This window comes from Malus sylvestris, chromosome 1, assembly GCF_916048215.2.
Source record: "Malus sylvestris chromosome 1, drMalSylv7.2, whole genome shotgun sequence".
Classification (NCBI taxonomy): domain Eukaryota; kingdom Viridiplantae; phylum Streptophyta; class Magnoliopsida; order Rosales; family Rosaceae; genus Malus; species Malus sylvestris.
In genome coordinates this window covers 21,282,775-21,295,915 of record NC_062260.1, presented here as the reverse complement: position 1 = coordinate 21,295,915, position 13,141 = coordinate 21,282,775, and the positions used below count along the sequence as shown (strand labels likewise).

The 13,141-nt window shown below is 37.5% G+C and overlaps 2 protein-coding genes across 2 annotated transcripts; one reads left to right on the top strand and one right to left on the bottom strand.

Annotated features, from left to right (window-relative positions):
- Positions 1-3,707: 3,707 nt before the first annotated feature.
- On the bottom strand, positions 3,708-6,995 carry LOC126628696 (phragmoplastin interacting protein 1-like). The gene is made up of 4 exons (XM_050298476.1): positions 6,320-6,995; positions 5,942-6,113; positions 5,272-5,318; positions 3,708-5,186 (listed from the first exon to the last, which is right to left on the bottom strand). The coding sequence occupies exons 1-4, from the start codon at positions 6,874-6,876 to the stop codon at positions 3,983-3,985; spliced, it is 1,980 nt and encodes a 659-aa protein (XP_050154433.1). The 5' UTR covers positions 6,877-6,995; the 3' UTR covers positions 3,708-3,982.
- Positions 6,996-11,188: 4,193 nt separating this feature from the next.
- On the top strand, positions 11,189-13,129 carry LOC126633370 (F-box protein At2g39490-like). Its single transcript, XM_050303952.1, has 3 exons — positions 11,189-12,164; positions 12,379-12,541; positions 12,725-13,129. The coding sequence occupies exons 1-2, from the start codon at positions 11,343-11,345 to the stop codon at positions 12,538-12,540; spliced, it is 984 nt and encodes a 327-aa protein (XP_050159909.1). The 5' UTR covers positions 11,189-11,342; the 3' UTR covers position 12,541; positions 12,725-13,129.
- Positions 13,130-13,141: the final 12 nt, after the last annotated feature.

The window sequence follows — 13,141 nt, the reverse complement described above, 5'->3', positions numbered from 1 at the left end:
TCATGTTGTTTTGTTTAATTTCGTGCTAAATTGATTTGAAACAAGAAATGTGAATTGTACATCACAGTGTTAAATTAATTTAAAACTTTGAATTGATCCGACTATTTTTCGTCCAAGAATAACATGCGTATTGTAGTTCACTTTTTTTTTAACGGTATTTCTAACTCATTTTATTTCTCAAAACCACACAGTGCACATGTTTCACTTAAAACAAATTAAAACCTGTGAATAATCAAGCTGAAGGTTTTAGAAATAACACCTCAACTTATATACAGATTTTAATTTGTTACTTAAAAGAGGTGCCAACTTGATTTTTCAATTTTCAAAATGCGTCAACCTAGCACAAAATTCAACTTTCTATCCAAAAAATAGGAGGCGCTTTGCACGTGACGCATTTTCACCAAAACTCTGGATCGCTTTTAGTGTCTAAAATAACATATGGTGCACATGTTTCATTTCAAATGAATCAAAACCCATGTAGAATTTCATAAGCCATAATTTTTTTTACACACACATGATTTTTAGTATTTAGATCGAATAAAACAGAAAATAATCTAGAGACGTAAATAAATAAATCCATCACTTAAAAAGTTGTTATGTTCTTAACTACGATCATTCCACCGTTTAGTGACTAGAGATCGAAATAGTTCCAGTTCTAAGTCGTTGTACTTGTCAAAGTAAATGGGACGTATCGCTCGCAAGATGTTCATTTTTCGTTTGTCCCCTCTTGCAATGATGCTTTTGAACCAAACTCGACGCTTTCTCCACCTCACTTCAAATTTTCAATTACTTTCGAACACAAGATGGTGCTAGCATTACACTAAGGGCACGTTTGTTTGACAGGATTAGCAAGGCTTGGACTGGACTAGACTATAGTCCTGTGTTTGGTGTGCAACCGGATTAGCTTTAATGGGCTTAGGTGGGACTCGGTCGGATTACACGCCTCCTTACGAGTTCTTAACGAAGAACCCCAATTTTGGGCGGACTCGTAAGCACGGAGAGAAAACCGCGAGGATCCCCAACGTCCTGCTCGTCCTTATCTCTGCGAGGATCCCCAACGTCCCTCGTCCTGCTCGTCGCTCGTCGTCGATCTTGCCCTGCTTCCTCGTCGTCGTCCTCCTCACCCTCATCGACGAAAGCTTCTCGTTGGTGCCCAAGTTGAGGTAATGCGGCCTTCTTCCAGCTTTTTTGTTTCTGGGTTTTTGAGAAATTCGGGTTTTTGGGCTGTGATCCTCGTCTATTTTGGGTATTTTTTATTTTTGGATTTTTTTTTATGGGTCAATTCGAATTTTTTGATAGTTTATGAAGTCAATTAAGCTGATTGTTGAATGTTTTGGACTCGAAGAGGCATGCATGGTAGCCGATTGCACTGGTTTTTGGTAAAATGTTTTTTTTTCTTTAATTTGCTGCAACATTCACTACTTTGCTGGCGGCCGTCGTAAGCACCCCAGGCGCCGTCGCTGGTTTTCTGTTAAATGGGTTTTTTTCTTTATTTGAGTTATTTTTGTTTTTGTGGGGAAGAAGATTGGTAGATGATGTGGTCCAATCTGGGAACCAATGCATTTTCTTAAACGGCTGAGATTGAAAGACTGATTTGGCCTGGTAGAGCATCCAAGTAAAAATTTGGGTGTGTAATCTGTGTGTGTGCATCTGTGTGTGTGTGTAATCTGTGTGTGTGTAAGTGTAATATGTGTGTGTATGTAATCTGTGTGTGTATACTCTGTGTGTGTGTGTGTGTAATCTGTGTGTATGTAATCTCTCTCTCTCTCTGTGTAATCTGTGTGTGTGTGTGTGTGTGTAATCTTTGTGTGTGTGTGTGTGTGTGTATATGTATGTAATCTCTCTCTCTCTGTGTGTAATCTCTGTGTGTGTGTGTGTAATCTTTGTGTGTGTAAGTGTAATATATGTGTGTGTGTGTGTGTGTGTGTGTGTGTGTGTATGTAATATGTGTGTGTGTAAGTGTAATATGTGTGTGTGTGTGTTTGTGTAGTGTGTGTCTATTGTGTGTGTGGGTGTGTGTGTTTGTGTATTGTGTCCGTGTGTGTGTGTGTGTGTGTGTGTGTGTGTATTGTGTGTGTGTGTGTGTTTGTGTAGTGTGTGTGTGTGTATTGTGTGTGTGTGTGTGTGTGTGTGTGTGTGTGTGTGTGTTTGTGTATTGTGGCCGTGTGTGTGTGTGTGTGTGTATTGTGTGTGTATGTGTGTGTGTTTGTGTAGTGTGTGTGTGTATTGTGTGTAAGTTTGAACCAACTTAAGTTGTACAATTTGATTATGTATGCAGTGTATGTATGTATGCAGGGTGTGTGTGAGTGTATGTCAGTGTGTGAGAGTGTGTATGTCCATGTGAGTGCAGTGTGTGCATCTGACCAGTGTGTGTGTGTGTGTATGTATGCCGTGTGTGTGTGTGTGTGTGTGTGTATGTATGCAGTGTGTGTGTGTGTGTATGTATGCAGTGTGTGTGTGTATGTATGTATGTATGCAGGGTGTGTGTGAGTGTATGTCCGTGTGTGAGAGTGTGTATGTCCGTGTGAGTATGTGTGTGAGTGTGTATGCAGTGTGTGTGTGTGTATGCAGTGTGTGTGTGTGTATGTATGTATGCCGTGTGTGTGTGTGTGTATGTATGCAATGTGTGTGTGTGTGTGTATGTCTGCAGTGTGTGTGTGTGTGTGTGTGTATGTATGTATGTATGCCGTGTGTGTGTGTGTGTATGTATGCAGTGTGTGTGTGTGTGTGTGTATGTATGTATGCAATGTGTGTGTGTGTGTATGTATGCAGTGTGTGTGTGTGTGTGTGTATGTATGTATGCAATGTGTGTGTGTGTGTATGTATGCAGTGTGTGTGTGTGTGTGTGTGCAGGGCAATCAAACCGGAACTCAAGAAAGTGTTCGTCCAAAGGCTTTTAAGCGACAACGCAAGCGGATGAGGATTTTGGCTAATGTTAACATGGATGTATTTTATTAATGTTAACATGGATGTATTTTATTAATCATACAATCTTATGTTATGGCTTATAACTTAACTTTGCACTAGTATTTTGGCTTATGTTAACTAGCCATTTTGTAAATTATGGAGATCTATTTTGGCTAATGTTAACTAATGTTAACTAAGATTTTCTAAATTATGGAGATCTTCTTATGTACTTGTATTTGTTGAAGTTGCATGTATTGGGCACTATTATTTTTCTTCTGTTGGGTGATAGAGTTTAAACCAAGCTACATTTGCAAATTAAACCCAATTCTATTAGCAGGTAATAGAAACAAAACAATTGTCAATTTTTTTTAAGATTCATAATATATATGGCAAAAATATGCTCCAATTAACCCATATCATGAGATTTGTAGCATTACTCTATTACACAATGGCAAAAATTTGTAGTCCTAGTCTAAGCAAACACAAATCTGGTGAATAGTACTGTTTTTCTTATCCTGCTTCTTAGTCCGACATTACACCAAACGCTTCACTAAATTAGTCCAGCTTAGTCCAGTCTAAACCAGTCCAGCTTAGTCCCGGCAGCTAGTCCAGTCCGAGACAGTCCGGCGCAACAAACGCACCCTAAGGGCACGTTTGATGGACCGGACTAGATCCGATGGGAGTATATTGTCCAGTATTTAGTCTTTAAGACTTACTATGCAGTCGACTCAAACACAAGATCCCAAGTGCACGGGTTAATATCGTAACACTTTAACTGCTTGAACAATAACAATAAACCCTTCATCAACCCGTATTGCATATAATTTTAACAAGAACCACCATTTGCTTTGACATGGAGTCAAGCAAGGAACAAAATCTGCCCTGTATAAAGAAATATATCAGTTTTACAAATCTCTGCCTCAAACTAAGCTAAACGCAGTAAACAAAATTTCCCAAAATCGGACTCACTAACAACAACCCTGTGACGTTTCAACCAATTCCAAAATGAGTAATGTGTTTCTCCCTACATGTAATTAATAGGAAAAACTTGGGACACTGCCTGCAGGCTACATGCTTAACTTGCATTGGTTTGCTTCTTTGGACACGCTGAAGAAATATGTCCCTTTTCACCGCACTCGTAGCACGTCCTCCTCTTAATCTTACCACTGCTCGCACACAACCCGCTAGGATCAGCTCCAGTACCTGCAGCTGTAACATCTGGTGGCAAATCTGTGCTTCTTGTTGTAGCTACTGGTGTATTAACGGTGCTTGTAGTTGTAGCTACTGGAATCAGACCGGTACTTGTAACTGTAGCTACTCGAATTGAATGGGTACTTGAAGGTGTAGTAGCAGCCTTTGGACAAGCTGAAGAAAGATGACCCTTTTCACCACACTCATAGCAGGTCCTCCTCTTAATCTTACCACTAATGTCACTCAACCCACCATTATCAGCTCCTGTAGCTGTAGCAACTGGTGTTGGATCGGTACTTGTGGTTTTAGCTGCGGGTGTTGAATGGGTATTAAAAGCTGTAGTTGCAGACTTTGGACAAGCTGAAGAAAGATGACCCTTCTCACCACACTCATAGCACGTCCTCCTCTTAATCTTCCCACTGGTGGCACTCAACCCACTATTATCAGCTCCTGTACCCAAGGATGTAGCAGCTGGTGTAGGATCGCTACTTGTAGTTGTAGCTACGGGTATTGAATGGGTACTAAAAGTTGTAGTTGCAGACTTTGGACAAGCCGAAGAAAGATGACCCTTCTCACCACACTCATAGCACGTCCTCCTCTTGATCTTACCACTGATGTCACTAAACCCACCATCACCAGCTACTGTACCCGTACTTGTATCTACTGGAACGGAATCAGTGCTCATAGCCGAAGCTACAGATATTGAATGAGTACTAGAAGTTGTAGCTGCAAGGTTTGAAGGAGTCCCTGCTTTTTTCAGAGGTACTGCACAGCTTATCTTGACAGGTCTTCCACATACAACCTTCTGATCTAACTTCAATGCCATAGTCACCGAGAGGCTATCAGAGAAATTTACATGAGCATAACCCCGAAATTCCCCTGTTTCCTTATCCTTACCAAAATGTATAGATGAAATCTTGCAATCTGAGAAAAGCTTCCTGATATCATCCTCAGTAATATCCCATGACAAATTTCCAACATAGATTTTATTGTATCCCTCCACAATTTGTGGGGCAAAATCAGATACTTTATTCGGTTTATTGGGTCGAGTTGCCTTGTAAGGCTGGATTTTCAGAAACAGTCCACCCCTGAGATAAAACGAAGTTTCATTAGAATCCTGTAAGAAGCAGCAAACAATCCTACAACAACAAATTGGGAAATGTCCAAACTCACATTTCAGCTCCATCAAAAGCCAAGGCTCGCTTGGCTGCTGCTTCTGTCTGTAAAAACATTAGCATGTTAAGATAAGATAGACGATAAACAATCTAGTATTTAGCATGAACCTAGAATTCAAAAGAATTCGGACTCTCAACATCCTCATTTTGATTTCTAGCAGTTTTTCAAAGTCAGTCTATCTTTAAAAGGAATACATTCATATTTAATGATGAATGATGCTAATCATCGAAAAATAAAAGATTCGCATAAATTGATTCAGAGGTTGCCAATCGGATTTGAGCAATAAGCCTGTTGTGATTAACTCATGAACTCTTTCAAGGTATACATAAAGCTTCTTGAGGGTGAAAAATTCAACTCAACTAGCGGAAGCAGAAGTGTAAGCAAGACGTACTTGTAAAAATCATATCCGGCAATCTGAATGCCTGTATATCTCAAGCTCAAACTCAAGGAACCAGGAGAACTGGGAAGCTAACATTCATTTAAGAAGGTGTTTAAAAAATATCGACAGGTGATATCATAACATTTGCCAATACAAACTACTAACTAGACTTTCCTGGTGGGCAGTCTCTAATTCTTTAGGTTCTGAAGAGACTTTCAATTCCAAGTTACATTAGCAAGGACTGAAATATAAAGTTTTGAATGCCGAATTTAATTCACAATTTCTTACCTTAAAGCTAATAATAGCAATTCCTCTAAACTTCCCACTGTCAGGAAACCTCAGACAATCAACTTCAGTTATTGTACCACAGCTTTCAAAGTAACTTCGAATATCATCCTCGGTCGAGTAATAAGGAATGCCTCCCACATAAACTTTTGTCAGAGCATCCCCACTCGCTTGCCTAAACGAAACGAAACACGCACAGAATGAGGCAAAAACTAAACCAAATTTCACACAGAAAGCAGACACCTTCAATCCACATTTCCTCCCAAAATACACAATTAGTCAACCTCCCACTCAAAAAATTAATTAAAACCCTGAATTAAACACTACCAAAATCACTATGCAAATATACAAATGGAGGAAAAAAGTTTAGTCAAAAACCACCTGTCAATGTTCATATCTGTCTCCTGGACAATTTGCTCTCCATTCTCAAGCTCACCGCCCTTATTCTCTTCCTCGGTTTTCGCCTCCGTCTTCCTCTTCTTCTTCTTCTTTTTATTCTTCTTCTTTGGCTTCTTACTCTCCTTCTTCACAACCCCATTTTCCTCTGCACTCAAGTCTCCATCTTTTTCCCCCTCATCTCTCTTCCTCCTCCTCTTCTTCTTCTTCTTCTTCTCATCCTCCTCCTCCTCATCTGAACCCATATCCCTCTTCCCTTCCTCCCCCTTGTTTCCCCCCAAATTACCACCACTGCCATTCACACTCACCACCTCTGGACCTCGCAAAGACAGGATCTTTCTGCGTTTTTCCCGCTTGGACAATCTGGGTTTCTGGGTTGCGGAGTCCAAAAGCACTTTCAGCGACCGGGGGGTCGATTTCGGGTCTGGGTTTTCCGACCCATCTTTTGTCGGCTCGGTTTTAGGCTTAGCTATCGATTCTACTAACGACTGAGCTAGCTTTTCCCTGAGCTTTTGCTTCAGCTTCCTGTTAGACAAAACCATCTCTGCAACTCTTCCGAAGCAATGGCTTGAACTGAACTCTGAAGAGGAAGAGAGGGGGAAGAGGGGCCAAGCCGCCAAAATCCTAGAGGCGTAGCCCTGGAGAGGTTTCGGTTTGCAGTGAAAACGGAGGAAAACGTAGTCGAGATTACGACGTCGTATTTGTGGTAAACGTAGTGATTTGGGCTTGGGCTTCAGAATTTGGGCCGGACGATATGAGGCTTATATTGCGTTTGGGCTTAGGAAACTTTATAATTTTTTAATTTTCAATTTTTAATATACCAAATAAAAATTGGAAGAAGAAACCTCTTTTTTTTTGTCAAATGATAGATTTTGTTAGATTAGCTATTGACGGGGTTCGAACTCACACCGTTATGTAAGGGCTCAACACATTTTCACCATTATGGTAAAAAATTACTTGGGAAGAAGAAGCTTCTTTGGCAGCGTAAACTGAAATAGTTTCGAAGTATATTAAAAGAAACGATAAAATATTAATTTTTAAAAAGTCTTCTATGTTAAAGGATTCAATATGAAATACATGCAGTATGTCAACATAATCGCAAGGAACATTATATGAAAGAACAAAATGGCACTGAACATGGATTAAAACCTCTCCGAACCAATCTTCACTCAACTTTGTAACCAACAAAACACAGAGTTGTAATGGTCTGGAGAGAATCATGCACAAACAACGCTTAGAAAAATCTCCTAATCATACATCTACTTAAGTCACCAATACAAATTGACTGATAGAGCAATGAGATAAAATGAATGAATAAATAAAACCAATCAGTAGCACTTGATAAAAGTCAGGGCGTTTTTTGTTAATCAGATTAATTTATGTGTAATTTTCAGTTTTCTATAACTTTAATTTTGTTGTCTTTTCAATTTCTGAATATAACTTACAAGTATTTATAAATATCACTTCTTGCTGGAAGATGGGATTTGGACATTTTAAGTGATGAAAAATTCAAAGTTTTTTTTTTCTATCATTTTAGTGCCTTTCTTTTTTGAGATTGTTCAGCTTTTATTTTCTAGTTTTCCATGATTGTAGGATAGTACTAGAAATTACTCTTTCGGAGTTTTCAAATCTCTCCTCGTAGTAGAAGATGATGGACCTTATATTTCTTTTCTCATTTCACTTAATTCATAGGAATTTTAACGAAAAGCATCTGGTACAGTTCATTTTAACGAAATACAATAATTTTACACTAAAAAGTCAATCCTGGTACTATTCACTTTACCCTTTATTTTGTCCTTATCCTTAAAACTCAAAATTTTCAAACCATTTTTATTAGTTTTCCTTTAATTTATTTCTTTATCATTATCACCATGCATCAAAAACATATAAAAAAATAAAAAATAAAAAAACTTCTAAACATTTGCAACCATATAGAATGACATTTATTTGCAACACTCATCATCTAGCATCAGAGAAATATCTGTCACCCTCATTAACTGACTCCACCACTATGTTGTCAAAACTGCTATATTTTGTCAGTGATGCATGGTGGCCAAAGTTGATCCGACAAGATTATGAAATTTGAGATAAAATAGAAACTATAAGGCGACAGAAACTCAGACTTGGGTTGTCTGCCCTCCCCATTTTATGCTATTTACATTCCCTCCTATATTATGTGGTCACGGTTAAGCCACGTTCAACATTTTATATTGATTTTTTTATAGAAATAATAAGACAAAAAATAATGAGAATATAAAATAGTGACGTGTCTTAACCATTACCACTGAAATAGAAGGGCATGGGAAGGGCAAACAATCCAAGTCCATAGAAACTCACCAAGAAGAAAAGTAAGATGAGATTCTTCATGAATCAACGGCTAATCGATAGTGATCATGTCCTGTGAACCCTCGTCACTCTTGAATGTGAAGAGGTGAAGGGAGTAGGATTATCTCCCTTTTTGTTTTTTTCCTTTCTTTACTTTCTCTCTTATTTGAACGGTTACAGTCAAGTCACGTGAAGATCTTATATTAATTTTTTATAGAAAAAGAAAGACAAAATAGAGAATGTGAAATGAGATGATAGAACGGGATGAAAAGATGAGGAAAGAGAATCTTAGTGCGAGATGAAGAAGAGAATCCTAATCCGAGATGAAGAGTGATTTGCGATAAAGAGTTTGTAGGACGATTGATGAAAAATATTAATTTAATGTAAAAGTTGAAAAACCGTTTCTAATATATTTTTTATTTTGAATTTCTATTAAATTTTTTATTGCTAATAAGTGGTGGATTGCTCTGTTTGTTAGAGTCTTTCTTTTTAATTCACTGCATCTTGGGTTCAAACTCTCTCCCTCCCACCATTTAGTATTACGGTCTAGTGGTATTCCTCTTCATTTGTAAGTGAGAAGTATACGAACTCATTTTCATCTTATTTTGATTACTGAACATTTAAATAAATAGTTTCGATAAAAATCTGATTCTGATTCCTCCTCAAATTAATTCTTCTTATTTTAATTACGATTACGTAGACGTTCCAGAATATTGTACAATTACTATCACCGCCCTTATTTGTATCTTTGACAAATCTAGGAAGTTTTTATGACTTCAGTACTTCTTGTGGTTTTGGTTATTGTTTATTAAGATCAACATCACACGGCAGCCAATGCAGCATTTTCAAGTAAGGCTGCAGCCTAAGTCATCTTGTTTTTTTATTCACCCAATTTAGTACAATTTTTGGTCATAGGTTTCGTGGGGGTTTATATATATATATAACTCTTTTTTTGGTTATTCAACTTTCAAACATTAGTGTAAAGAATAGTCGTTAATATCTCACTCTTATTGTTCGCATTCAAACTAAGGCTTTCTAGTTTTTCGAATCTCTCTCTTTCAAGCAGTTGTAATTTCAAATTTGGCAATCGAAGTCATATAGTTTGCTTCAAATTTTGATTAAGGGCTTCCGGAATATTATTGAGGATGATCATGTATTTTCCGTTTGTAACTGGGTCAAGTTTTATGTCTTCTCCGAAGTTTAGTTTCTCAATATTAATAAAGTCTCATTTGTACTGCCGAAGTTCCAAAATGAAATAGATTTCAATGAAAGAGATCACTAACTAATTAATTTGACATTTTTTTGGGCATGTCAATTGAGATCTTAAACAAATTAATTACCAAAAAAAACTGTCCTCAATTGATATCTTTAAAAAAAAAAAAAAAAAAACTCTCTTAAGTGAGATCATGAACAGAACAAATGGAACTATATATACTAAATTAGATGTTAGATTAGAGAGCCGACGGGGTTCAAACCTACACCATGGTGTAAAGGCGATACTCCTCTTCACCACTGTGGTGGAAGGACTTGCAAATGGAAGTATATATGCAATTTGACCTTAAAAAATAGTTAACTAATACTAAGTATGAAAACGGTTACGTGTATGCATAGCTATTTTATTTGATGGCATGCTTGCGGGCGTAGGTTTCTTTGCTCAATTGGGTATTACTAAACCCTCAAACAAATAGATGAACTCTTTCAAAACCTCAATCAGTCAGTTGTGCCGGCAATATTGTCTATATCATTAAGAATCTGCAAATCTTATACTCCAATTGGGTGTGAAATTCAAAATCTGGATTTTTAGTCCATCGTTTCACATCAACTTGAGAAGCGGAAGCTAAGACATGTGAAGGGAGTAACACCCAAACGAAACTGAAGATGTCTCAAAACAAAAGTCATACGATAGAAAGAGGTGGACCCAAAATAAAAAGTGCTCTTAACTGCATTAATAACCTGAACATAAGCATGACCATACTTGTCAAGAAAATCCAGCATAGAACGAAGAGATCGAACATTTCTCATGACTGAAAATAAATAAGTCATCAACCTATAACACATGAGTGGGAGGGCAACAATCCCACAAAATTGAGATAGAAGTAATCTGTCTAGTAGAATAAAGCAAATTTAAACCTCTATGCTGGGAACTTCCTCTTTGCAAGACAGAAAAAAAGTGGAGAAAGAGGGTCTCCCTGAAGTACACCTTGTGAGCAAGAGAAAAACCCATGTGGCGTACCAATACCGTTTACCAAAATATAAAGCCAAACGAGAAAATTCAAAACGAGAAATCACATGAAGAGAAAAACCCATTTATCCTCATTGCCACCAAAAGACTTTTTGTCAATAAAATTGACCCTTCTGAAATAATTTTAACTTTTTGTCCATAAAATTCCATTCTAAACCAATATAAACAAAATCAGATTTTTATGTTTTTAAATTCTTCCTTCCCAATGAATCTTAGTATGATCCTATCGGATAAATAAGTCTAGTCAAAACCATTGATCTGGTCTAATTTGAAGGCACATTAATTTCCCGTCGACCAATTGGACAGAATACGGTGAATCCTCCAGAGAAGAACCTATACTTCAAGGCAGATCTATATATAAAGTGATCTTTTTGTCATATTTTTTGTAATTTGTTTTAGTACATTATATCTAGTCTTGTAGTAAACTTAGTTCAACGAGATATGGTGAAGGAAATAGCAGATGATTTGTTTGGAAAATTACCAAATGAAATCATTTGCAAAATTATTTCTTTTCTCCCTTCAGAATCTGCATTAGAAACCAGTTTAATTTCAAGTATGTGGAGAGGCCTTTGGAATACAACTTTAGTACAGCGGGTCACTACAGATGCTGCTGCTGCTGATGCAGTTTCTGAGTTTCTATCTCACTTTGACCAACATGATCCCTTAGGGCATCCCAGGAAGCTGCAACTGCACTTTGGGAAACGCAGTGATCTCCTATTGGCTACAGTTGCAGCCAACAATAAACTCCACCTGGAGTTTTCCACAGAGAATCAGGAAATTCCAAGGCATTTTGGTTGGAACTTGAAGCTGAATCACCAAAGGGTCCAAACCCTAATTTCCCACCAGCCTTCTCCGTCTACTTTCTTTGTCAAAATTCTTTACCTAAAATCAGTCAGCTCTTTTGGCAATGAAGCAATTTCTTCTATGATTCCGATTTTCGAATTTCTCGAAAACTTGAAGATCATTGAATGTGAAGGGTTACAATCTTTGCATATCGAGTCCAGTCCAAGGCTACTCAGCCTGGCCATCTTTGACTGCCAAGATCTGAAGTCTCTCCACCTCAAAACTTCAAAACTTCGATCTTTTCGATACCGTGGTTTTCTCCCTCAGATTTGGACGGAACATCATTTTAACTTAGCAGACGCCATGCTCGATTTCAGGCAAGGCCCCATCCACAGCGGATTCAAAAGTACCGACTTTGATCCTATGTTGTTAACCATTAAAAATGCTCAAGTTCTCACACTAAGCAAATGGACTTTTCAGGTGTGTTTTAGTAGTATTTGCATTTCTTTAGTCTTAGCTTCAAACGTTCAAGCTAGTACAAACACACAATAATTACAAATTATTAGTCCGAGCAGACTGCATCATATGTAATCGATATTGTGTTTGTAACATTATTAAAAAAAAAAGTACCGAAATGTTCTTTTTATCAATATTGATGCACGTCTATGTTTAAAGTTTGATTATGTTTTTGCAGACATTGATCTGGCCATCCCTTTTGTCACTACAAGCAAACTTCATATTCTACAAGCTGAAAGAGCTACGGTGGATTGATAATCGGGAAGAAAGATGCAACAGCGATGCTCTAATGTCCTTTATTAAATTATGTCCAGCTTTGGAGCAACTCTCTCTAACTTGAGGTTTCTTTCACTCGAAAATCTTTCTTAATTTTGCCCTCTTAAGTAATTTTGTATGTGGTCAAATAAAAAAAATATGTGTTAATTATCAATGCCTTTTTGTTTGTTTCCTTTGAAGATAAAACCCAACTGAAAGATATATATTTTGTTTCCTTGTTTTATACCGTGTTTGACTATGTAATGCAGGATGATCCCATGTCAAGGACAGCTCGATCCTAGAAGAAAATCAGAGGCCAAACAAAACTGGCTAATCTGAAAGTGATTAACTTGGCGGGATTTACTAATCAAGAGGATGAAATCACTTTGGCAGAGCATAAATTATAGAGTTGCAGCCAATTACCATAATCATTAGCAGCATCAAGAGTGAGAAATGAGTATACAACATGCTAACATGGGTCTACGTACACACGAAATTCTCAAGTTCGAATTTTTTGCTCCCTAGTAAAAGGTGATGTGATCGACTCTATGTATACATGATGAAATTGCCTTGCTCAAACGATTTGAAAGCGTGTGCATATAACAGATCTGGGCTACTATCAGTTTGTCAGTACAAATCCGTCGACTAATACAGTGTGTGTCTTTTTACACCAAGTTTGAATTTCT